The 24,845-nt window shown below is 36.5% G+C and overlaps 1 protein-coding gene across 4 annotated transcripts in view; it reads left to right on the top strand.

Annotated features, from left to right (window-relative positions):
* RELN (reelin) overlaps positions 1-24,845 on the top strand; it is a 504,226-nt gene that overhangs the window by 240,176 nt on the left and 239,205 nt on the right. For all 4 annotated transcript variants that reach the window (XM_074340625.2, XM_074340624.2, XM_074340623.2 and 1 more), the window contains exons 6-8: positions 1,731-1,809; positions 16,897-16,993; positions 22,418-22,469. In XM_074340625.2, the coding sequence (XP_074196726.2) occupies positions 1,731-1,809; positions 16,897-16,993; positions 22,418-22,469 (228 nt within the window). The remainder of the gene's footprint in view (positions 1-1,730; positions 1,810-16,896; positions 16,994-22,417; positions 22,470-24,845) is intronic.

The raw sequence follows: 24,845 nt of genomic DNA, 5'->3' as shown, positions 1-24,845 counted from the left end.
CTATTTAACGAGAATGAAAAGAAGTCATTCTAGTTGGCTCCAGCCTTTTCAGATGGCTCACTGTGGGACTTGCAGATTGCTTAGTTATTTGTCTCTTGGGCTTTTCCTTTCAACCTATAAACCCAATTAGTTTATTTTTCTCTTTGGAAAATCTGCCTTGAAAAGCTCTACTTTTATGTAATGCTACAGCTTGGGGCTCCTCTTCTTTGGCAGACAAACATAAGAGCTTAGAAGCATGCCTTCTGGCAGCGGAGGCAGGCTGGTGACCCACAGTGCCCCGCCCGAGTCTCAGCCTGGTTGGGTGTTTGAGAGAGCTGTACCCTGTGGGCATGTCAGGCACTGCGTCTGATTGCTCAGAGGAATCATTAAATCACTCCCATGCACAGAATGTATCACCGCGTTTTCTCCAGTGTAAGTCCATATTTTCCCTGTTATCATGCTGAAGGCTTTGCGTCTAAGAAGGCATTCCTTTCAGTCCATGCTGATTCCCTGGTTCCCTGGACTTGATGTGCTTTCCTGGTATGAAGAGGGCAAGGATGGCTATAGGTGACGATGTCACCAAAGAGAATTTGGAAGTATACTTCCCAATATTTTAATTACCAGTGAGTGCAGTGAATTATATTTGAGTGAGCAAAAAAAAAAAAAAAAAAAAAAAAAGGTAAAATGCCACTTTTAGAAAAAAATTTATTTTGTTAATCAGATCATATTTTAATTTTTCCAAAAAGCATGTGTAAACTAGTTCAAACAAAATTGTATAGGCCCAGACAATTTATATTAACTGAAACAAACTTCCCAAGCAAACCATGGGAATCAGATGAGAGAGTTTTTAAGCACTAAATTCATTTTTTCCACCTTGAGTAGAAACAATTATTGTTTCTCACAGAACCTTAAAGACGAGCTCACTTCCATTGGAGCTGGCCCTGAAATTGTTTTTACTCATCCACCCTCTATTCGGCGGGAATGATATACTCCAACATTTATAAAAACATGCTTTGCTCTAGCTGCCCAAAGTTCTTCTAGAGCTTAAAAATGGGTATTTAATATACTCTCAAGTGTAGTGATAACATATTGAAAACTATGGATGGTTACCTGGCATTCCTCCTGACTTCTAACATGACTTTACTTTACTTGGGAGTTTTACTTATTCATGTAGGTAATTTCTCCTGTGCAGCTCTGAGGGAAAAAAATCTTAATAATTTGAAACACATTAAATAAAAAATGAGTGAATATAGGGAATGAGAGAAAGCAAGTGAGGGCAAGAGGGATAGTAGGAAAGGGGAGAGGAAATAGGTTAGTAACATGTCAGCAACAAGAACTGACAACAAATAGCCGGAATGTTCTGTCCCCTTCTATACTTTAAAGCGAGTTAGAAGTGAATCTGGTCTGGGTGTGTCAATCTATGAGAGGCACATCTTGTGTGGCCTCTCCCTACAGGTTGCGTTAGTGCGTGAGTGCTGACTGTGGCCTTCTGCCTTTCCTGGCTGGTGACCCTTTCGTAGGGTTTCTCTTTGGAGGCTCTGGTTTCCAGATTTCTAAGTATCTGACAGCAGAGCCTTTATACTTGTCCCTTAGTAGTTTAGGGGCAAAGCAAATAGAATCAACTGCTCATCTAAAATTCAGTTTTAATTTGAAATACTGTTATTTCTCATAAAAGCAGCACATTGATCCTTCTGTGTCGCTAAATCTATTGTTTGCTATAATTCTTTTCTAAATACATTTTTTCCTTTTAGCTGAAATACATAGTGACAGTATTATCCTACGAGATGACTTTGATTCCTACCACGAACTAGAATTGAATCCAACTATATGGTAAGTTACAGGAATATACTCACTTAGACTTTCTTAATGCAAAAAAAAAAAAAAGGTAATGCTGATGCTCCCTTGGAGCAGTTACATAAAGTTAAATTGGTCTTTAGCACTAAGGTATCAGTGAGAATTGTTCACCTAGGGACTTGGGCTTAATGCAGATGACATAAGGTGTATTTCTTGACGTAAGAACTGAATTTAGGTGCCCCTCAAAACCATGGGTGTGGTTAGACCTTTTTTTCAGTTATACTAGTTCTTTACCTAGAAAACATTAAGTTTTCATGTGTCTAAATATTGTACTTATGCCAAGCAAAAGAAGGGAAGTGGTTTATCTGAAATGACAGATGATTTCGGTCATACTTCCCAATAACGTCTAAGTCATTGGGTCACCTCATTATACTCCAATCTCTCCTTCAAATGCTGTTTTGGTGCAACTCTGAGATTTTTGAGGGCAAAGAAATAATGAACCAAAATTCATTTGTGAAAAACTTGTTAAATACATAAATGAATGCTTGAATTTGCTGGCAATTGTTGTTGTATTTTTGCTGACTTCAAAGAAATAAGTCTGTTGACCCAGAGCTGCAATCAATGTGCGCAATTTGAGGGGATATCTGAATGTGGATTTTGTGTGATACCAAATGTTTTTGTATACATAATTAAGAGTTCAAGATAACGTAGAAGCTTGAATGTAAACTTCCAAGTTGTAACCAAAGTCCCAGCACTACTCAAGACTAGAAAGAGACTAACCATTTCATCCTCAAATGTCAGCATATGATATCCATTTCTGTCTTTGTTTATTTTTACTATTCAACAAATATGAAGCAATAATTATTTAGATAGTAAATTTAAAATGGGTATGGTTCCTTCTCTCAAGTAGTTTATAGTTTAGTAGAGGAGACACTAAAAACATATTTTTTATTTATTTATTTATTTTTTAAAATTTATTGGGGTGACAATTGTTAGTAAAATTACATAGATTTCAGGTGTACAATTCTGTATTACATCATCTATAAATCCCATTGTGTGTTCACCACCCAGAGTCAGTTTTCCTTCCATCACCATATATTTGATCCCCCTTACCCTCATCTCCCACCCCCCACCTATTTTTTAAAGGCTTATATACTCCAGCATAGAAATTCTTCAGTGTAATAGAGGGTACAGATAACATACTGTAGTTCCATAAAAAGAGGTGACCCTGGTGGGAGTTTCTTGGAGAAAGTGGCACTTGGCCTGAGAGCCAAAGATGAAATATAGATATCGAGTATTGGTGCTTTAATACTAGACAGAGGAATGTCTTATGTCTTTTCTAGAAAGAAATATAGATCTATAGTATAAATATATTTTAAAAGTCAAACCAGACAGAGTCATAAAGTCTCATAATTTATATGCCATTTGCAGAAACAATCTATCAACAAAATTTCACTTCCCTATGAACATAACCTAAATATAAATTTCTTAAAATAAATTGAAAATCTTTATTAAGAAAAGGCAAAAAAATATTTCTAAGCACTGCTTTTACCCAGGAAAAATGCTCTATTTCTCCTGACATTTGGCTTTTTAATATTCCATTAATTTAAATGTTATCAGATGATTTGTTTCTTTCAAGGCAAGTTCATTTTTGTCAAGCTAATTCATTTTCTTCAGTGACTTTTCTTGACAAATACAAAATGTGACTTTTATGTGGTTCAAATTCAGTTGTTTTTTAAAATCAATAAAATGTGATTGATTTTTGCATCACCCATTTTCATGACTGATCTAAGCTTTCTTGGCCAAAGTTATGGATTTTATGTCCCTTTTACTTAAGCTATGGTTTTTCCTGCTTTTTTAAAAAACCTTTTATTAACTTTAAAAAGCCATGTACTCCTGTTTTCTATCAAATATGCTTCAGAGTAATTTTAGTTTATCCCTTTTGCCACCATTTCACCTAGCCTTTTTAAGATTTAAAAAACAAAAACAAAAAAGAACTGTGAAACTCTCATCATTTGAGAGATGACTTTGTTGAACAAAAGATATCAGGGGTTCTGAGGTCCAGCCAGTGTGATTTGACTCTTGAGCTAGGCACTTGCAAGCTGGGTACCTTGAAAAAAGCAGAAAGCTTTGCTTCACCTCTTGGAGCCCCATTGTCTTGTCAGTAAGAGTGAGACTAATACTGTCCTCACAGCACCGTTTTAAAGTGTGATAAGCTTGGAAATGTTGGGCAGCCTGCCCGGTGTATTGCAGGTAATCAATGCAAGTTAGTTCCCGCCCTCCCCCCTCCCTCCCTTCCTCCCTCCCTCCCTTGTTCCCTCCCTCCTTCTCTCTCTCTCTCCCCCCTTCCCTACTTTTCTCTCTTTCCCCCTCCCTCTCTTCCTTCCTTCCTCCCTCCCTCCCTCCCTCCCTTCTTTCCTTCTTTCTTCCCTTCCTTCCTTCCTTTCTCTCTCTCTCCCCCTTCCCCTCCCTTGTTCTCCTCTGTCTTCCTTCCCCCCCTTCCCTTTTCTTCTTCCCTCCCTTCCTGCTTCCCTCCCTCCTTTCCTTTCTTCCTCCTATGGTGTATCTAAACATTGGTTTTCTCATCTCCTCTAAGCCCAGATATGAACAAAAATCATTCTTATTAAAATAATCTTCAGCTAGTTTATTTAAATGAGTCCCCATATCTTCTCTCATTGCATTTGGATAAAAAATAGACATCAATTTAAATATGTCTGTATTATATAATATATGAAATATAATGAAAATATATCATGGAAGAATCATAGAGAAGGGGAAAAGGAGGGTATTGGATGCCTTAAACCCCTTAAAAATAGACATAAACTCCCTAAAGTCAGAAACCAGCACCCAGTAAAATCAAGTATCTCAGAAAACATTTTCAATAAAGTAACAAAGCCAAATTTGTTTTGTAACCTCATAGATAGTTTTCTCTCTCCTGACATCTCTGTTTTCTTGGTACATCAATTGGCATATGAGTTTTGTCCCTTATGACATTGTCTTTGCATGTCTTTACTCCCACTGAACTGGAAACCACTGGGCAACTTGGTGGCAGTGTGGGAAGGAGAATCCTTGCAGACAAGACCAGAACTCGGAGCTGCTGCCACACGACATCAGACAGAAGCGGGGTGTGGTGTGCTGCTTTGGGCCAAACCCCCAGGACTAAAGATATCACTTGATAATTCTCCACAAGAGAAAAATGTGCTACTTTTAGGAGCATGTTTCTTCCACAAAGTTCAAAAAGCATCATATCCATTATTTAGTTTGTAATTTTTAAGGACAAGCAAAAAGAGAAATTAAGAAACTAAGGTCATGTCGGTGCAATGATGGAAAGGTAGATCAGTTTAAAAGTTAACCACTCATAACGTATTTACTTGCATTAACTTTAGCTAATGAATCAACTTTTCTTTCCCTCCATTTCATGTAGTTCTTGGTATCCAGGTTTCTTATCTCATGCACAAATGACTGTACATAAAAATAAGCAACACCAAACCATATTACTATTATTATGAATGAATATAACAGCCAGGTTACTATTCTAACTATGTGACAGCAGTTGGAATAGAAGCAAGAAACTTTTTTACATCAACTCGATATTGAATGTATGAATATACTGTCTATCTACTTAGTTTAAATACTAGAGTTGATTTAAAATTAATAAATGTACTTGGTGAAAAGTTCAAGAATATAAGAAAATAATAAAAGTAAGCCTTCTTCCCACACTACATCTATAATCCCTTCCTCCAGAGGCAACAACTGTAACAGTTTCTGCCAGTCTTTCCAAAATTGTTTATGCTTACACATACTCGTATACAGCAGTTGTGAATCCTGTTCACAAACCTGGGTATCAGAGAAATAAAACTTCCTATATTCTTTCATAACCCAACTTAATTTCGTCGTATTGTCTCCCTTCTACCAGTGGTGGAAACTTAATTTCAGTCCGTTTTAGCTTGCCCTCTCCCACGTTTCTGATGTTGCAACTGAGATTCAGAGAACTTCCTCACAAGCAGGGGAGGTGGAGCTGTACCTCTGGTCCCCTGGTCCTCTGTGCCTGCAGATACCCACCAAGTCCTCCCTAGTCCAGCTAGTCGTTAGTGACTGGCCCGCACAGGTCGCCGTCATCCGCCCTAATCGCTCCCTCAGGGCAGTGGCTCTGTTTTGAGACCTGCTTGATGGCATGGAAACTGTTCTGCTCCTGGCCCTGGGCCCTGGGTGTCTGTGATGCCATGCTCTGGTGTGCCGTCATGCAGCTGTGGTCCTTCTGCCTGCCGGAGATGCAAAGGATAGAGCCCTGCTGCTTTTCTGCCCCCTCTATTAGGGAAGTGGCCCTTTATTTCCCCATTCTCCCAGCTGGTTCTGATTGCTTTGTTTGAATGAGAGATGAGAAGTAAAGTTATAAGTGAACCACAGAACTCTACGGGAATACAGTGGCAGCTCAGGCTTGACAAGAACGAAGCTTCTCTTCTTTAACTTTGCCCTGATGCTGGACCACACACAGGTATACCTCTGGGCCACAACAGTAACTTCATCATTTCAAATGTGCCATTGAACCCAACGGGGTGAGAGAGCGTGTGGATGGAGCAACACCAATTTATCAGCACTGCTGACAGGTCCCCATTATCAAGTGTGCTCAGTATGATTGCACTACTGATACTGGAAGGGATCAGTGCATTCTTCCTCATATATAGAGAGACAGCCCTCCAACCAAAAACAAAACAAAAGTGGGAAGAAAAACATCATGTAACTAAATTTAGAAGGAATGTAAGGACTTACATATATATATATATATATATATATATATATATATATATATATATATATATATATATATATATATTATTAAGGTTTATTGGGGTGACAATGGTTAGTGTAGTTACATAGATTTCAAGTATACGGTTCTGTAATACATCATCTACATATCACACTGTGTGTTCACCACCCAGAGTCAGTTCTCCTTCCATCACCATATATTTGATCCCATTTACCCTCATCTACCACCCTCCTCCCTTACTACCCTCTGGTAACCACTAAACTGTTGTCTGTGTCTATCAGTTTTTGTTTCATTCTTTCTTTGTTGGTGCAGCTGCTATGGAAGGCAGTGTGGCGCTTCCTCAAAAAATTAAGAATAGAATTACCATATGACCCAGCAACCCCTCTCCTGGGTATATACCCCCAAAACCTGAAAACATTTATCTGTAAAGATATATGTGCTCCGATGTTCATTGCAGCTTTATTTACGGTGGCCAAGACATGGAAACAACCAAAGTGTCCTTCGATAGCTGATTAAGAAGGTGTGGTATATATACACAAATACTATTTATCTCATTAATGTTCCACTTAAGCATCTACTACGTGTACACCAGCTACACTTTCGTAGTTCCTTTTTGTGAATTAAACTATTTTAGTATGATATAAACATTGCCACTATTTTATATAAATGGATAGAAACCTTGATTTTCTTATTAGAAACATGTACCTAGTAGTCCAAAACTCAAAACATCCCAGGTATCCATCCGCAGGAGAATGGATAAACTAGTGATACCTCCATAGAATGAGAAACTACACAGTAATAGAAAGGAATGAATTATTCACAATTGAAACAACATGGTTGAATCTCAAAAATATGTTGAAGGAAAGAAGCCAAGGCCAAAATAGTTCTTACTGTATGGTTCCACTTACATGAAATCTAGAGTAGGCAAAATTATATAAAATGATAGAAATTAGATAAATGGTTGTTTCAGAGATGGGGGGTTGACTGACAAGGGGCATGAGGAACTTTCTGGGGTGATGAACATGTTATATAGCTCAAGAGGGCATGGGTTACATAGATGTGTGCGTTTGTCAAAGCTTGAGATCTATGTATTTCAATGTGTGCAAATTTCCTCAATAAAAATTTTCAACAATAATAAGAAAAACAATGAGAAAAAATAAGATATAGAAGACATTTGTGATTCATAACTTGGAATTACAGAGAGTTCAGAGAGAGACAGAGTTAAAGAAACTAAAAAGTGAATGACTACTTAAAAACGATTCAAATTTCCTTAAGAAGTGTCTTTACCCTCCAAGCAATTACAAAGTCAAGAAGGAATTTCTGTTTTGCTTAATGGATTATCCCTTTAATGTTTGTTTTCTGAAGATCACAGAAGGAATCAGAGTTATAATATCATGAAGCTCTGATGTCCTAGTGGGAAACGTGGGACTGTTAGAAAACATGATGATAAATGGCAAGTAGATGACAACAGATGTTTCCCCTCCAGCATAATAATAATAGCAGAGATGTCCTATTCAGCAGAGATCAGGGAAGAGGAGTCATTTCTCAGAAGAAGCATCTTAGATGAGTAAGTTGTGGTGCCGACAAGGATACAAGACATCAAGAAGAAAGACGCAAATGAAGTTGTTTCAGATTCTATGGTATGTGAAGGCCTCTGTCGATTGGTTTATCATACAGAAAGGCCCACAATTTATAGCTAAGGAAGCTAAAGCCATAGCTGGCTGGCATTCCATACGATTGCTTGAATCGAGAAAAGACAAGAATATTTCCATGTTTATATGTAGAAGATCCTACTACGGGATCAAGGAATTAGAGATCACAGACTCAGCTGTATCTGGTATTTTCTTGAAAATGCTAATTTATTGGAGCAATTATTCTGAAATGGAGCAAAAAAAGATTGGTGATTTGGCTTATTAAATAAAGTTCATTTTCTTTGGCAAAAATAATTGTCTGAACAAAGAACATAAAAAGACCAATATTTTGGGTTGAGGAGCGGAGTTGAGTTATTCTAGCTGGAGTTTTGTTCAGTGATGAATAGCTTAGTCCATAAGAGAAAAGAAGTCAAGCAAGCATTAACAGTACTTCATCATTCCTTAGTGTCTTGGACACCCCATAAGTAACAAAAACAGAGGGGACTCCATTTACTAGCCAAGTGAGAAAATCACAATGTAAGTGCAGTTTCCAGGTACTCAGAGAAAAGGAAGACTGGTGAACGGTGTCACTGGGGAAGGAACTAGATACAAGATCATCCACTTCGGCTCAGTGTCCAGCGGGTCTGTGGGCAGTAAGCCTGGGACACAGTGCTGGATGAAGCCGAGCGCTAGCCATGGACACCAAAGGTTCCACACCGCTGTGGAAAGATTGCCAAGGGATTGTTTTTGTAATGACGATCGCTTAGAAGACATAGGTCCTAATGGGCTTACCCAATGGAACATGTAGCATAAACCTTACATTTTTTCAAGAGCAAGTAACTGAGGGAGATTGTGAATAATGAGAAAAATCAGACAAAATAAATATTTTCTCTGATGACATACCTTTGCTAGAACCTCTAATATGTCAGTGTACTTTGGTGATGTGGAATTATAATTTGATGTATAGGGCTTTATGGTCCAGCATTCCAATCTTATGTGCATCTTTTTCTATGGTTTTTCTCATTTCCTCCCTCTTGACTTCTTCACCTCTTTTCACTATCTCTCATTTTCTCTTCTCCTTTGTTAATAACTTTGTTGCCTTATTACAAAACTCTCCCCTACCTTTCCTTTCTTGTTTTCTCCTCCTCCTCCCACTTTTCTTACCATGATGTAATTGCTTTGGGGAAAAAGCTTTACCTATGATAAAAATGTTAACCAGGTGTCCCACAAATAAAAGAAGGTGTGAATCGGGAGATACAGTATTTCCTTCTTTAATCTCTGCTTTAGATGACAGAAACAAGAGCTCAATCAGTAGAATTAAATGTCAAGTACATTGGAAACAAGTGAGAAAATACTTCTTCAAGCAGCATGTTGTGGAATTCACCATAGCAGGAGGTCAGACTATTGTGTGCAGTAGTAGCATATTAGAAGGGTTCTTTTTAACCCAAATTATATTCGTCGTTGTACCTGTTAACAAAGGAGAGATCAAATTTTTAAACTCCCTAGTGAAATAAGAAGAGTTTCCTTACCTTCCTTAGTGAGAAGTAATGAGAAAGAATGAGCTATAAATGGAGTTTGTCATTTTCACATTTAGAGCATGTGTTAGCTCCTTAGGAATAAGTCGTGACATCGTTGAAGGTGATATTATTCTGTCTCATAGAGTGAATGTTCCTTGCTGTTTTTTTTCTAAAAATATTCCACATTTACAAAGAGAATAGGACTTTTTAAAAGCTTTTAAAACAGATTTTTTTCACAATACTTATGCCCTCTTTATTATAAAACATTGTCTCTTTATTATAAAATATGGTCAAAAGTTGAATGTTCTGGTTGTTGAGGTTTGAATGGAAAGTATAAGGAACTCCAGTGTGTCCAGAAGAAGTCAGCTGAGTGCCCTTCTACCAAATGACCCCCAGATCCCATTTATTATACTTTGGTGGCGTCCCCAGTCCCAGATCTGGCCTGGCCTTTCCAGCTCACACATCAGATTTTGTCAGCACATGCAGTGTGAGCTGGACCTGGGGGAAGAGACATGTTATTTTGGGGTCAAGAAATTGCAAGAGATTTTCTCTTCTTTTTTCGTCCATTTAAAAAATAATTTTTATGATCAGAAACAATATTAAAATTATTTTAATGTCTGCATTCAGAAATGCTGATCACTAGGCAATTGTGGCTCATAGCATGCCAGATTGCTTCTCCTGGGGATGAGTCCCAGGCACTGATTCCTTCAGAGGCAATAAATTATGGACAGATAATACAATGTCCTCAGTCTTAGGGACAAACGGCATGCATTTCAAATGAGAATTTGATGGTAACTGATTGTCAGTGAGTTTCCAGGTGATTAACTTGTTTCAGCAGAGTGCCTGACTAAAGGCTGAGCGAGTTCACTTTGAGCTAAAAAGAAGAATGAGCCATGTAATTAGATGGCTCTTGAGAAAATATTTCAATTATTTATTTATTGTTATCAGGATGATGTCACCATCAGCCATTCATAAATCTCCACCGGTGAGAAGGAGCCCAATTTTCACCTTAATCCTCCTTTCCTGCGTCACTGCAGTACGTGGGGACCCTGGATTCCAGGGACATTTTACTTTCACTTCCTCTGTGTCCCCGAATGGGTTCTCTGGCAGGTTCTCCAGCCTAATGATTTAAAAATCAGGATTAAAAACATGATTATACCTTCAGAAGTATACTATCTACAGCACAAATGTACATCACATATATTTCTTTATCCCAGACAGAAACAGCCACCTAAATAATAAAAAACAAAGATAGAGAATTGACACGGAAATAACTTTCAAACTGCCAAGGAGCTTGTTATAGTGAAAAACAAAACCTTGGTTCAAAGCATATTTTTTCTTTTTTTTTTTATGTTTATGGTTTGACCCTAGTTGTGTTGGTCAACAAGTACCTGCCTTTGTATTTACTGATTCTTTTATGTTTTTGTTAGTGAAAAAATGATAGCGTGTACATAATGATAGGTTGTACATAAGCAAAGGAATTTGAATTTGATTATGTACTCTGGTCTAGCGAATATATTCTTAACATTTTCTATGAAGTCCATGACATTTTTCTTATTTTTGTACATTTTCACTAGCAAAACAAAATCCTATTCTGTAAAAGAAGAAAAGAACATTTTAAGAAAAATCATTGTAGATTTTGAAAATAAACTGACAGTAAAAATGACAAACATTTTTTGAAATGCATATTGTTTTTGTAGAATTGGAGTTTCTTTTCTCTTCCTGGCTGCATCACAGAGGAGTGGCAAGTATCTTGGAAAAGGAGTGAGGGAACCTGAATTCTTGTCCTGTTCTATCATTTGTAAAATGAGGGGGTGATGAGACACAGGGATATTTCAGGTGCCCTCTAACTCAGACGTGCAACGATCTGTGAACTCTAGTATTAGATAAGCTTCATATGGGACCTAAGTGTGTCATAAATAGGTTCAGCAAGGGTTTAATAAATTCAGGCTTTGCATGGTCTTTGGGGATAGCAGGCATTTCTCTTAAAATGTCTTTTAATCATACTGTTCATGGCAGAATGTATTTTGAGGTGGGTGATTTGTATGACATGCCATGGTATTTGTCAGATTCTTATGTTCTGTTTCTCATATTGGGAAAAAGAAATATGGGGGGAAAGTTTTTCAGATAAGAGTAATATTCAGTATTACTTTTTCTATTAAGCAGAGAAGCAATTCATTTCTAATCCTTAGCCTTGGAGATCACATTCCTTTTTAAATGGGAAAACAAAAGTCTGTGTAACTGAATTATTTAAAACTTCCTTCTCTCCACCAATCTCTGAAGAATATGTTACCTAACTTTACAAAGCCCACCATTTTCCTGAGAAAATTCAATTGTGAGGCCACAGTTAAAATGTTAGGAACAATCAGCATTTTATTTCCCTCTGAACCTGAAAAAAAATGGACCTTTCATCATTCAGCAAATTGAACCCCGGTTCTTAGGAACTTGTACAACTTTTCCATAAGGAAAGAGTAGGATTTCAAACTACTAGTATTCTTCACAGAGAGCAAGCACCCTTTGAGGTTAAGTACCTACCTCTACTCAACCAAATTAAATTGTTAGACACAGAGGCATTCTGAGAAACAGAGGAGAATAGGACTTTTAAGAGCATCTAGGTATTGTTTTAAATTCTGGGGTGAGCCAGGAATTACTTTTCTTGGAATATGGATGTTTATTTACATCTGAAGGTTTTTTTAAACTCACCTTGTCTTTATGACAGAGATCACTTTCTTCTGGAAATCCATGACCACCAATTGCCCTTTGTACTGTCTGGTCTCCATCGAGATCATTGTGTTCATCATGAAATTATGATTGATCATTTTTTTATGATAATGGCATTCATGCGTCCTGTTGTACAGCGCTTAACTTTAATGATAGAAAAAATAATAGGAAGGTCATGGTATAGATTCACTATTAGGAAAGTCACCTTGATGGGCAGCACAGATTGTTAGGAAGATGAATAGAAATGAACATAATCATGGGAAAGTTAGTGGAGATAGGTCAGGCGGTAGACACTGAAGGATCACGATAATGCTTAGACCTTCCCAGAAACCAGTCTAAGAGCAATAGGATTATTTTCCCAGTGACCCACTCTTGAATTGCTTCTTTACTCACTTTGTATATCCTTCCCCTCTCCTGCCCCCCAATAATATGCACTCCTGAAATCCTGCGATTTCCACCATATCCTAAACTGTCATGTCAGTGCTGATACACATAATCATTGTCAGGTGGTCATCTCCACTTGTCAGCGTAACCAGGGGCAGTCAGTTTCCAAGCCCTATAATTCTCTAGAGCTGTGCTTTCCAGTATGATAGCCACTCGTCACATATGACTCTTGAGCACTTGAAATGTGACTAGTTGGAATTGAGATGTGTTGCAAGTGTCAAATATACCCCACAATTTGAGGACTTAGTATGAAAAGAGAATGTAAACTATGTCATTAATAGTTTTATATTCATTACATCTTAAAATATAATTGGAATATATTGAGTTAAATAAAACATATCATTAAAATTAATTTTATCTTTTCCTTTTTTTTTTTAATGTAGCCATTAGGAAGTTGTAAATGACATGTGTCCCTCACATTACCTTTCTATTGAACAATGATCCTCTGGAGTGTACCCACTTTTCTCCATCTCCGCCTCACTTCAGGCACTATTATGTCTTACTTGTGTTACATCAGTAGCCCTGTCTTCTCTACCTGTAATCCATCATTGGCTAGAGTAATTTTCCTAAAAGTTGGATTTGTATCATGACTTTGGGAACAGAGTAATGGGAATTTGAATCCCAGTTCTATAACTTACTAACTGTAACTTTGAACAGTCATTTAACATTCTAAATCTCAGTTTTAACATCCTTCAAATGGGGATGAAAATAGAGGGAAGGGGTTTTACATAAATTGAGGCATTGTTTGTAGAACTCCTGGTATGGTACCTGTTACTTGGTAAGCGCTGCATGAAGGCTTTCATGTACTGGTTCCCACGTTCCAGCCCCAGCCTTTGCCAGTCTTCTACGTGTACCAATGTGGTGCTAGCCATACTAACTCACTGAAGTAGCAATTCTACTTGTGTGTCATCAGCTCTACATTCTTTGCGCCCTCTCACAGCTTCACCTTTCTTCCTTGCTTGGCTAACTCCTATTTCTCATTCAGGACCAATTCTGGGACCACCTCCTTTTGGAGCTTTCCCGTACTTTCTCAGTCTGAGTTAGGTACCATCACAACAAATATACTCCTGTTACAAGGAATGAGGAGCTATGGAAAATGTGACAGTTGTTGGAATTAGCAAGCCCTGGGTCCAATTGCAACTGTCAGCTTCACAGATGTATGACTTGAGCAAATGCTTAACTTCTCCGAAGTTCAGTTTTCTTATTAGTAAAATTAGTAAAATGAGGACACTGATAACTGTGTTATAGAAAGATTTTAATTGGCTGTGGTGTATCTGGCATATAATCGAATACAATAAATGGCTACTAGCATTGCATTGGCACCCTGTACTGAAACTGTGTGCTTGTTTCTCTGCCTTTCCTTCTGCAGTGTAAACACTGGTAAGAAAATGTCACTGGTTTATTGGTTTTTGTATCACTAAATCTCACAACAGTGCCGTAGGTTTTCAATACAAGTTCATTAATTACAAGAATGAATTAATGAATGATGAATGAATAAATAACACCGTTGGGAGCTGAGAATGGGTTGATTTGACCACCCAGAGGAATGGGCATTCAGATTTAAATTATAATAAATTATGTTGACAAACCTAGTCACACTGTGAGAAATTCAAGCAAAGGACATTTAAAAGACCTTGGCAGGAAGCTGACAGATTTGTTCTAATCCTTGGTGAAGCCATTGTACCTCCAAGTAATAGCAACCTAGTGAGGAATTCTAAATACTGATAATTCTAAATCTTTAAGTTTCAACAGGGTACAAGTGCCTTTATAAATTTTATTTTAAGTGTCTGGAGCTATACAGCACAATGAAGAAGAGAAAGGTCTAGAAGGATTGTTGAGACAAATGGGGAGAAGGGCTATGTCTGCTTACTTTTGCTTGTGTTTATTGGTTTTTTTAACTCCTGTTATTCCACAAAAATGAAGTGGTTCTCCAAACACATCAAACATCTGTTGTCTATTTTCACTGGTTCCCTAATGCCAGGTTGTAAGCCTCCTATGTTAGAATCGCCTTTAAACAATATGCAGTTATCTAGGCTGCACCTGAATCCTATTCAATCAAAACTATGGGGAAAGAGGAGCTGTAACACGTATAGTTTATAGAAATATTATTTTCCTGATATACAGGATTTGGGGACAGCTAATTAATATTTATAGATGGAATAATTGTTAATGGAATTCCAACATTTGGCCTTGGACTTCACATCAATAGTGATGCTTTTAGTTTAGAGTTACTGGAGGAATGTGGCAGGTAGCCATTGTGAGGTTTAAACATTCTTCTAATTATTTTTCATCAAAATTGCTGTTTCTCTCAATCCACTTCACAATGACTTGGAAGCCAAATAATCCTCATCTATCACTAAGTAAGAACCCCACTAATTTTTGTGCTCCTTCTCTGTACTTTTATCATAATCACACTTCTTGGAAAAAAAATAACGTATAGTTTTAAAAAATAGAAAAACAGTAGTAGGAAGTTCATGTAATAAGTTCTCTGTTTGAAAGTAAAAGAAAACCTAATATACCAGTTCTGGATGAAAATGGTGGAAATCAATAATAATGATAGTAATAGTAATAATAGCTCACACACTAACACTTACTTACAATATGCTTGCTATGTGCCAGGCACTATTCTAAGTGCCTTAGACCTCAGGCCTTCATAATAGTTCTATTTATGATGTTGCCTTATATTCATTCATTCATTCATTTATTCAAATAATATTTATGGAATACACCATACAAGGAATAAAATGGTGAACAAGAGACATGTTTGTTGCGCTTATGAAGCTACTACTATATCCCTTCTAATGTCAAGAACATTTATTAGGATCTTCTCACAAGAGAAGATTTAAATCACCTACTGAGATTTCTGATGCTAGCATTTTAATTCCATACCAGAAATTGTTCTCTGTTTATTCTAAAAAAAACAAAAAAAAATATTAAAGATTCTTGACATTGCTATCTCCTGGTATGGGAACACAGCTCAAAAGATTAGAATAGTAACAATCATTTATTCCATGCAGTATACGTATACGAAATACATTTATTTGCCAAGCTTTTGCCAAATGTGCTTCTGCATCTAGGCTTTATGGGTTACCTCGTGTATTTTCACACTTTTGTCTTCCTCCTTGAATGGGGGCTTCTACTCCCTCTTTCTCTGAAATTAGCAAATAGCTGAAAGGGCGTAATACAGTTATCTGCAAAACAAAGGGCATCGTGCCCTTTCCACATGTTTGGCACCTGGAATGTGAAAGTCTTTGAAAATGTTCTTTCTGCATGAAATACAGCTCTCATGTGGTTTGAGGTTCAGACAGAGGAAACAGATCTATCTTTCCTCATGTTAGGTATGTAATGATTGTAGGTTGAAATGTCACGATGCAGAACATTGTAACTGTTACTGCAAATATGCAAAGTCAAATCCAGAATATTCATAACTTTAATTTCTAGTAAAAACATGAATTAGAGATCCTGTCCTAAGGATTTATTAACCACTTCATTTTACAGTAATAAAGAAAGCAGCTAATTAAATTATTTGCAAGATTAATGTATTAATTCAGTATCCAAACTTTGCTTGAATTAGAATGTGTGTATTTCATATTAATATGTGGATTAAATATAATCTGATTCCATTATATTTAACATGGTGTATTTTGTAGATATGCAAATTTAATACCACCTGCCATTATTACTTACTATGGGATTGGTTCTGTACTCTGTGTTTTATGTACACTCTCTCATTTAATCCTCACAATGACTATGTGACATTTAGGTTAGTATTATTATCCTCATTTTGCAAGTGAGAAAACTAAAACTTTGGGGGGTTATGTAACTTACCCATTATTGCAAATGACTGAAAGAACTGGGATTTAAATTGAAGTCTTTCTGGTTTCATGGTTCGTTAACTTGTCACAATACAAAATACCATTACTTTCCTCAAATGTTGATTTGAACTGTATAGCAGTAACTATTCCATCTTTCCTTACCTGAGCAATAGACCCCTTTGTGATACTTAGTACTCAGACTAGGGATGCTTTCTGTGTTCCCACAGGGTTGAATGTAGCAACTGCGAGACTGGAGAACAGTGTGGTGCAATTATGCATGGCAATGCCGTCACCTTCTGTGAGCCATATGGTCCCCGAGAACTGGTAAGTCCATGCCATTTATGTCCAGGGTTCAAATACGTTGTCTTTACTGAGCTTTATGTCAACAAAAGGTTCTCTTATGCTCTTACAGTTCAGATGAAAATCTGCAATATTATTGACATTATGAGTTCTGTTACAAAATATCTCAAAATTGGGAGCAGTGATTTTATGGTTTATTTTCAAATGTAAAAATAAAGAATTCAGTAATGAAATTGGAAGCATCGCTAGATCTCATTAAACATGGTGTATCATTATGATTAGATGGTTTTTTTTTAAATATGGGTATGATATGTGATATATATATAACATATATTTACATATATTTGAATAATTTATGACTTTATAAGTTCCTATATAAAGCTTTATTTCCAAACTTCTTATTTTCTCCTGGCAAGCCAGAAATGTTAAGTGAGCAGTTGTGTTACATTATCTTTAAACTTTGTTTCCTAACCACAGAGGAACCATAATGATTTAAAAAAAGAACTGAAAGAACACACTGAATAAGCCAGTTTTTTTAATTTTTTGGTGTATACCAAATTTTTCAGTAGCGATTTACTTTCCTTTAGTTTACACTGATTGGACTTTGCTTGGCCAAGATAAATTCTTGGACTGTATGTAAATTGAAACTTGAGCATTCCAAATTGAAAGCAGTGAAAGCACTAGCCGTCAGCATGTGGCTGATGAGCCTTTTGTTGTTGCGTGGTACTTCTTTCTGACATGAAGATTACATTCATGTCACATTCTTAAAAAATGATTTAAAAGCAATTGTTACATTATCCTGGCTCAATTTATTTACACCTAATACTCTTCTCACAACATCTCTTATGCTTTGCTTTGCTGCTTTTCGACTTGAACTTCAATGCTTCTCCTTTTCTCTCCCACATCTTCCTGTTCATGGGGCTTTTAGTAACAAGTTGTATTTTTCACCCCTATGTCACACATAATGTTTCAAATTCATTAACTTTAAAAGTGGTCAAAAGACTGATTTACACAGTAAAAAAGGGGTGGGGGAACCCTAGCTAGGCAATTAAAAGAAGATTTAGTTATCAAAATGTGAAAGTCAATTAATTTTTATAACACGGTTCTTATTTTTTGCTACTTGAATACCCCCTTCACGGCAGTGGATACATTTAATTTATTAAAGATAACGAGCTTCAGAACATTGATAAATGGAAGAGTTTTAGTTGAAATTAGAACACAAACAGAATTAATTGGATGCAAATTAAAATAATAGGTGCTCATAATTCAAGTTTCACAAGGTGTTACAGTAGTCCTGCAGACGAATGTGACTCTGGTAGTGAAGTTCTTGAAAAAATAGATTTGCTAGTACATTGTAAATAATGTACCATGACTGAATTAATTATCTATAAACCTTAAAACAAAATTAATTTTTTGCCGTAGTTAATTGAGCTTAGATATATACATGCCTATTTTAGAATGTTCTCCCATTCAGTAATATTTCTGGAAACACTTGGGAAATTCTTTTTTGTTTCTACTGATTAATAGGAAATGCACATATCTAAGAATATAATGCCAAAATTCATATTTGAATAGCATAAAAACTGAAGTATCTAGTTTATTTGATCCCATGTATATTTAACCCTGATTGTCTCACTATATCCTAGTTTGTTTAGCATTAGAGTTTATATACCCAATGGGCTAGTTTTGAGTTGTATTATATCATTAATGTGAGATTAGCCTTTCAACTGAAAAGGAAAACATTAAAAATAATTATCTGACAAAAGAAAAAAAGCATATGAAGATTTATATTCCCATCATAAGTACTTCCCTAAGATAAATTGTGTTGTGACTCAAAGGGAGTAGAATGAAGATACATTAACAAAGATAGGGATGACAGTCACATTTTACAGTGGCAACTTTTAATTTTCAATAATTTTTATACTGTATTGGTGCCCCAGGAGCAAAAATATATATTTTACCCAAGTTGTCTTTACAGAAGACAGATCAATCAAATGAAAAGTGAGGAATTCACTTGTCATTTAACATGCTGTTATGTTTACTAAAATTCAAATATTTGCGTGGTATTTCAAAACTGAATCCAGTCAACACTGTTATACATGAGAATGATGATGAAAGTTATCAGCCCCCAAACTTTAAAAAAAATATAGCTTCTTATTTTTCATAAATCCAGTTGTTACTGAAGTTGTGAAACAAAGAACCTTACTAGGCTAATGTTTTATCTTTTGAAAGGAAAAAAGAGCATCTTCATTTTGTGAATTTCGTTAAATGGCCATTTAATTGCAATAAAAGCCAAGGTTCGTGAGAGGTGGCATCACCTATGTCATGAGTACATTACGTATTTGTTTCCACTGCTACTGTGCTATGCAGCCCTCACATGTTTTATTTATCTCTGTGAAGTCTCCATATTTCAGGTCGTGGCAGCTAACTTTCTTCATTTAGCTAGTCCGAAATGAAGTTAGTGAGGAACACATTTACCCACTCCTGTAAGAGAAAATGTGCTCTCGGAGTTTTAAACAAAATAAGTTATGTTACCCTCCATTTTTAAAAAAGAAATTGTTTGTTGAGTTATTCTTACCTATTTGAAAATGCGTTTTAGTAACCAGGGTGGGCTTGGGCTTAAACAGGATCTAACCCAATAAAAATTTGCAGGGAAGAGGTACGGAATGGACAGCCTCAGCCTGCAGTGAATCCTTCAGATTCATCTAGTGATTATTCTGATTTTCTATGGTTTGGAATCTATTTGATCATTTAAGAACACTGAGGTTTTATAGGGAAAAAGTTCTCTGTCAGACATTCATAGATGCTGTATTGTTTGACAAAAGCCCTTTAAGAGGTCCTTTAGTTTTCAGAATGTCAGATATAAAGGCTTAATAACTTTGCAGATTAAAATTACATATTTGAACTCAACAATAATAAAGAATTTATAATACCCAAAGGAAAAATATAGGTGAATAGATTTTATAGGCAATGCTTCTTGTTATTTTTTTCTCTTCCTCTTTCCTATTCTTTTTTGTAGCTGACAATTTTACTAATAAATTAAATGAGTAAAGGTAAAGAAATGAGAGTCAACCATTCTACCAATCCTTAGCTTTCCTGGTGGAAAAATAAAAGTGGAATCAATGACTAACCAAAGTTTTGATCACCTTCAGTTAGCGCATGTAATTTGAAATTTGGCAACATTTCAAGCAACCTGCTGTTTTCTATCAGGGGTCACAGCTGTGGCCCTTGATCACGCAAGTGCCACAAGCATCATGTATTACACCACCAGGATAAATAGCTAAGACTGTCTAGCATGTTTAAGGCACTGGCAGTGCCTTAAACAAACAATAAGCATGATGCTTTTAACTGATCTAATACCATTGTTTCAAAGAACTTACATTCAGAAGTGTTTCATAATTCGTCCAGGAGTCTACATAGTTCCATAAAAGCAGAGGGAGAAAGAGCATTTGTTCAGTTTATGTGAAAACATTTTATATTTCCATGTGCCTCTTTGGACTTTAACTTCAGATTATCCAACTGGAAACCGATGAGGACAAATAGTTGAGCATACTCAAAAAGCTGTGAAAAAATAATAATAAAACCAGACTTCTTTGAAAGGAATCTTGAAAAGGAGCTAGTCCCCTAGTCAAAGACAATTCCATTTGTGTATTTTACTGTGATGACTGGTGAGGGGAAGGAGCAGGAAACAGCTCTGGGCAGAGTGGGCCAGTTTTCTGTAAGCAGATAGTCTGTGATAAGGAGGGATTTAAATTGAATATTTCCTCTGACAGCCTGACACCAGTGTGTTTTGCTATGGTTAAAATCAGTTGGGAGCTGATGCCTATATGGCTGTCTGGACAAGTTGTAAAATGCCTCTCTTGCCCTCTCCTCTACTGCGTTTCCCGGAAAACAAAACCTAGCTGGACCTTCAGCTCTAATGAGTCTTTTGGAGCAAAACTTAATATAAGACCCGGTCTTATTTTAATATAAATAATACCAGGTCTTTAATATAATACATAATATAATTAACATAATATATTGTATAATGTAATATATTGTATAATGTAATATATTGTATAATATAATATAATATAATATAATATAATATAATATAATATAATATAATATAATACCTGGTCTTATATTAAGACTTATATTAAGTTTTGCTCCAAAAGACACATTCGAGCTGATGGTCTGGCTAGGCCTTATTTTCAGGGAAATATGGTAGTATCTTTCCTGCTTTATGAATTTTAAATCCGTGTGTATAAAGTACATGCTCACTCATCCTTTCCAAACATGTTGTAGAAGTGGGAGGCACACATCCCATCTTTTGATACTCACATCGCAGCTGAACCTGGCACAACAAGAGCTCTCTCACTCGTTCCTCCACTAGTTCCCTCAGCCATTCCCGCGCTGAGTATCTCCGGCGCCTGCCAAGGCGCGCTCTTCCTCACATGGAGATAACACCACGCCGGGATCAGGCTCAGGCTGTTCTTAGGGCATCTAAGAAGTGAAAGTAAGAGCATATGGCTTCTGCCACGCAAACACGGCTATCAACGGCTTATTTTACAGGGTGCAGTCATGGGACGCGTCCCATACCTTAGCTTACCCGGTCAGGAACCCAACAAGAGCGTCGTTGAAAATAAGAACCGCAATTCTCATCTCATTTGACCTGGTATGGGTCAGAATCGCTGTTCCAAAGAATATATATGTAAAAGATTTTTTTAAATTTAAATTTATTTAAAATCAAATAAGGTACCATTCCTCTTCCAGAATGGGAGAAATTAAGCATGCTTCTTCATGAAACTAAAGGAAAGTAATAGAAGTGTATTGGGAGGATATTTCTAAACCCATAATTCAATTACTTTTTTTGGGGTGTGGGGGTAACAGTTATATCGAGAAATAATCCACAGTTCATGTACAATTCATTCTTTTAAAGTATACAATTCAAGGTTTTTATTCACAAAATTATGCAGCCATCACCACAATCAATTTTAGAACATTTTCATCATCCCCCAAAGAAATGCCACATCCTTTAGCTGTTGTCATTCTATTTAATTTTCAAAATAATCTTACTCTTAATTTACCTCCCAATTTTTCTTTGGTAACCTTATTATGACATTTGATTTGGGCCCCAGATCTGTTGATCTAGAATGGAGGGGGCGGTGGTAGTACCCCCACAAGATGAAGATTCCCTGGTAAATGATCCAAAAAGCAGTTTCCAACAGGACCCCGAGAAATGTAGTATGAGTGCCTGGGTCAGGATCTCACAGCTTTGTTCCCCGCAGAGAATCAAAATGTATCTGTGTCCAGACACATTAAAAATAAGCTAACCACGGGATAGATGCAGCCTCTGTGTGTGGCTCCTTTCCTTCCTCTTCACCACCCCCTCCTCCTGAGATCTTTCACCTCCTTCTCCTCCGCTCTTCTCTATCTTACCTTATTTTGGTATATTCCTTTTTCTAGATTACCACAGGCCTTAATACAACAACAGCCTCTGTCCTCCAGTTTTCCATGGGTAAGTGTGTGTTTTTAGCAATTATAGCAATTTAACTTGGAAATGTTTGTTTTACTCATATTGTGCAATCAGGATTATAGAGTACCAAATGCCTTTACATTTAGAGAAGGCCATTCTCAATGTTGTGGTAAATAATTTGAAACATTTTTAAAGTGAAATAAAAGATGTTTAAATGCTAATTCTGTTCTCACTTCTCTCCTACAGCGAGTAGTATTTAAAAATGATACAGATAATCCAAAACATTTTAAAGTGCTTTGCATATGGATTTTGAATGTATTATCCTATTACAGCAGAATTACCTTACTATTTATGTTTTGCTCAGATTATGACTGAAATCTGTTAAATTTTCTGCACTTACTGGTAAGGAAAGAGATAATTATTAGTGGCCGAGAGAAACCAATTAGGGCTTCATGTTTGACATAAACAATCTATGTTTAACTCAGACAGGGATCATTTGAAAGTGACTATCTGGCAATATTTCTTTTAAGTGCTTTTGCAGTAAAGCTAAAAATTCCCACCCAGAGCATTCGGTAAAGTAAGGTACCTTTTGATCAAGTGTTTATAGTTTTGCTATTATATTACTTTGCACTCTCATTTTCAAAGGTAGATATTAATAACTAACATGTATACATTTCCAGAGGGAATGTGCTAGATAAAGAAAGGCGTTGCATTAGAGATAGGGGCTGGCTTTATTGATCTTGGTCCCCTCACATGGAAGCCTCCTCCCACCGTGCCCCTGGGCGGCATCCTCCAGTTTCACTGTCTTCGGCCCCTATCTTTGGGGACCTACCAGTGAAAGGACTGTTTCTCTCAGTGGCCTTCTTGTCCTAATTACACATCAGTGTTCTCACAGCCGGGGCCCCCCTGTGGTTGATTGTGTCTGAGAGCAATTTTCTTCAAGTCACATAGTTGTCCCTTTTTTGTAAGTGTGCCTCATTTCAGCTTCTGTATGTGTCACGTGAAACTTGCCTGATTACAGCTTGGGTTATTTTATTCTCACATCGATAGTATTACCTACAATTTACAGACTATTCAGAAATCCATATATGGTCATGAGAAAAGTGTTAGGAAAAACAATGTAATGAATTTGTTTATGAGAGCATTTCTTTGATCTATCATCAACAAGTGTATCCTACATTTTCTATAATGAGCGCTTTTATAATCACAAAATATAAAGTTCATATTTTCAAAGTTGTGGTGCTACAAAAACAAATTTTTAAAACTCAAGCATGACGGGCAAGTAACTTAGAGGTTCTTACCCAGAACAGATGTGTTTAAATTCATGATGCTATTAATATAAAAAATAAACTGAGTAATATATTATCTGTATTCTGAGTATTTATTCTTCCTTTTTTCTAGGGCAGTCAGCGTTAATTTCAGATATGATCTTTTAGCAATTAGAGAACAAAAGAGAACCACTGTAAAATATATGCCTCACAATTCTACTAGTATTTTAGTTTTATTAAAGGTAGGAGAGATCCAGCACCAATTAAGTTATCCTTAAAGGAAAAACAAAGGTCTATTTTTGTAAACAATAAAAAATATACTGTAGAGCTAGCATAAATTCTTTATTTCCTCACCTTTCAGTAGTACCCTACCATGAACAATACAGATGATGAAAAAGGGCCAAGAAAGAGAGTTATTCAGCGAGTGCAGGGTTTGGTACCTGAGGTCCCAAATTCATAATAAGCACCATGCACACGATCTTGGGACTCGACCCAAACATGTGACTTAGGAAGGGCCCTTGATTACCCCATGAGCCAGAGGGCTGCAGCCTACCAGGCCAGAGAGTGGCTTGCCTTATTTAAAGCATGATTTTAATTTTAGGTTAGAGGACTGGAAGAGAAACAGAATCAGGGAGAAGAAAAGAGGAGTGGTAGGAATGGGGAAAAGGAAGGAGAGATAGACCAAGTTTATAGCTAAAAAAATACAGTTAGAAGTATTTTTTGAGTGACAGTTTTAGAGTCAAAATTTTAACATGTCATTGCTTGGGAATGCAACAGAAAATATTTAGTAAAAGTGATGGAAGGAGAACTGACTCTGAGTGGTGAACACATAATGTGAGATACAGATGGTGTATTACAGAATTGTACACCTGAAATCTATGTAACATTACTAATAATTGTGACCCCAATAAACTTTATTCTTTTTTATTTATTTATTTATTTTTAATTTATCGGGGTGACAATTGTTAGTGAAATTACATAGATTTCAGGTGTACAATTCTGTATAACATCATGTGTAAATCCCATTGTGTGCTCACCACCCAGAGTCAGTTCTCCTTCCATCACCATATATTTGATCCCCCTTGCCCTCATCTTTCACCCCCCACCCCCCAATAAACATTATTTAAAAAAATATTTAGTAAAAGAAATT

The sequence above is a fragment of the Rhinolophus sinicus genome, chromosome 4 (genome assembly GCF_057876585.1).
Source record: "Rhinolophus sinicus isolate RSI-liver-muscle chromosome 4, RSI-T2T, whole genome shotgun sequence".
Taxonomy (NCBI): domain Eukaryota; kingdom Metazoa; phylum Chordata; class Mammalia; order Chiroptera; family Rhinolophidae; genus Rhinolophus; species Rhinolophus sinicus.
The sequence above is the reverse complement of the archived record's forward strand: the minus strand, read 5'-3'. Positions and strand labels throughout refer to the sequence as shown.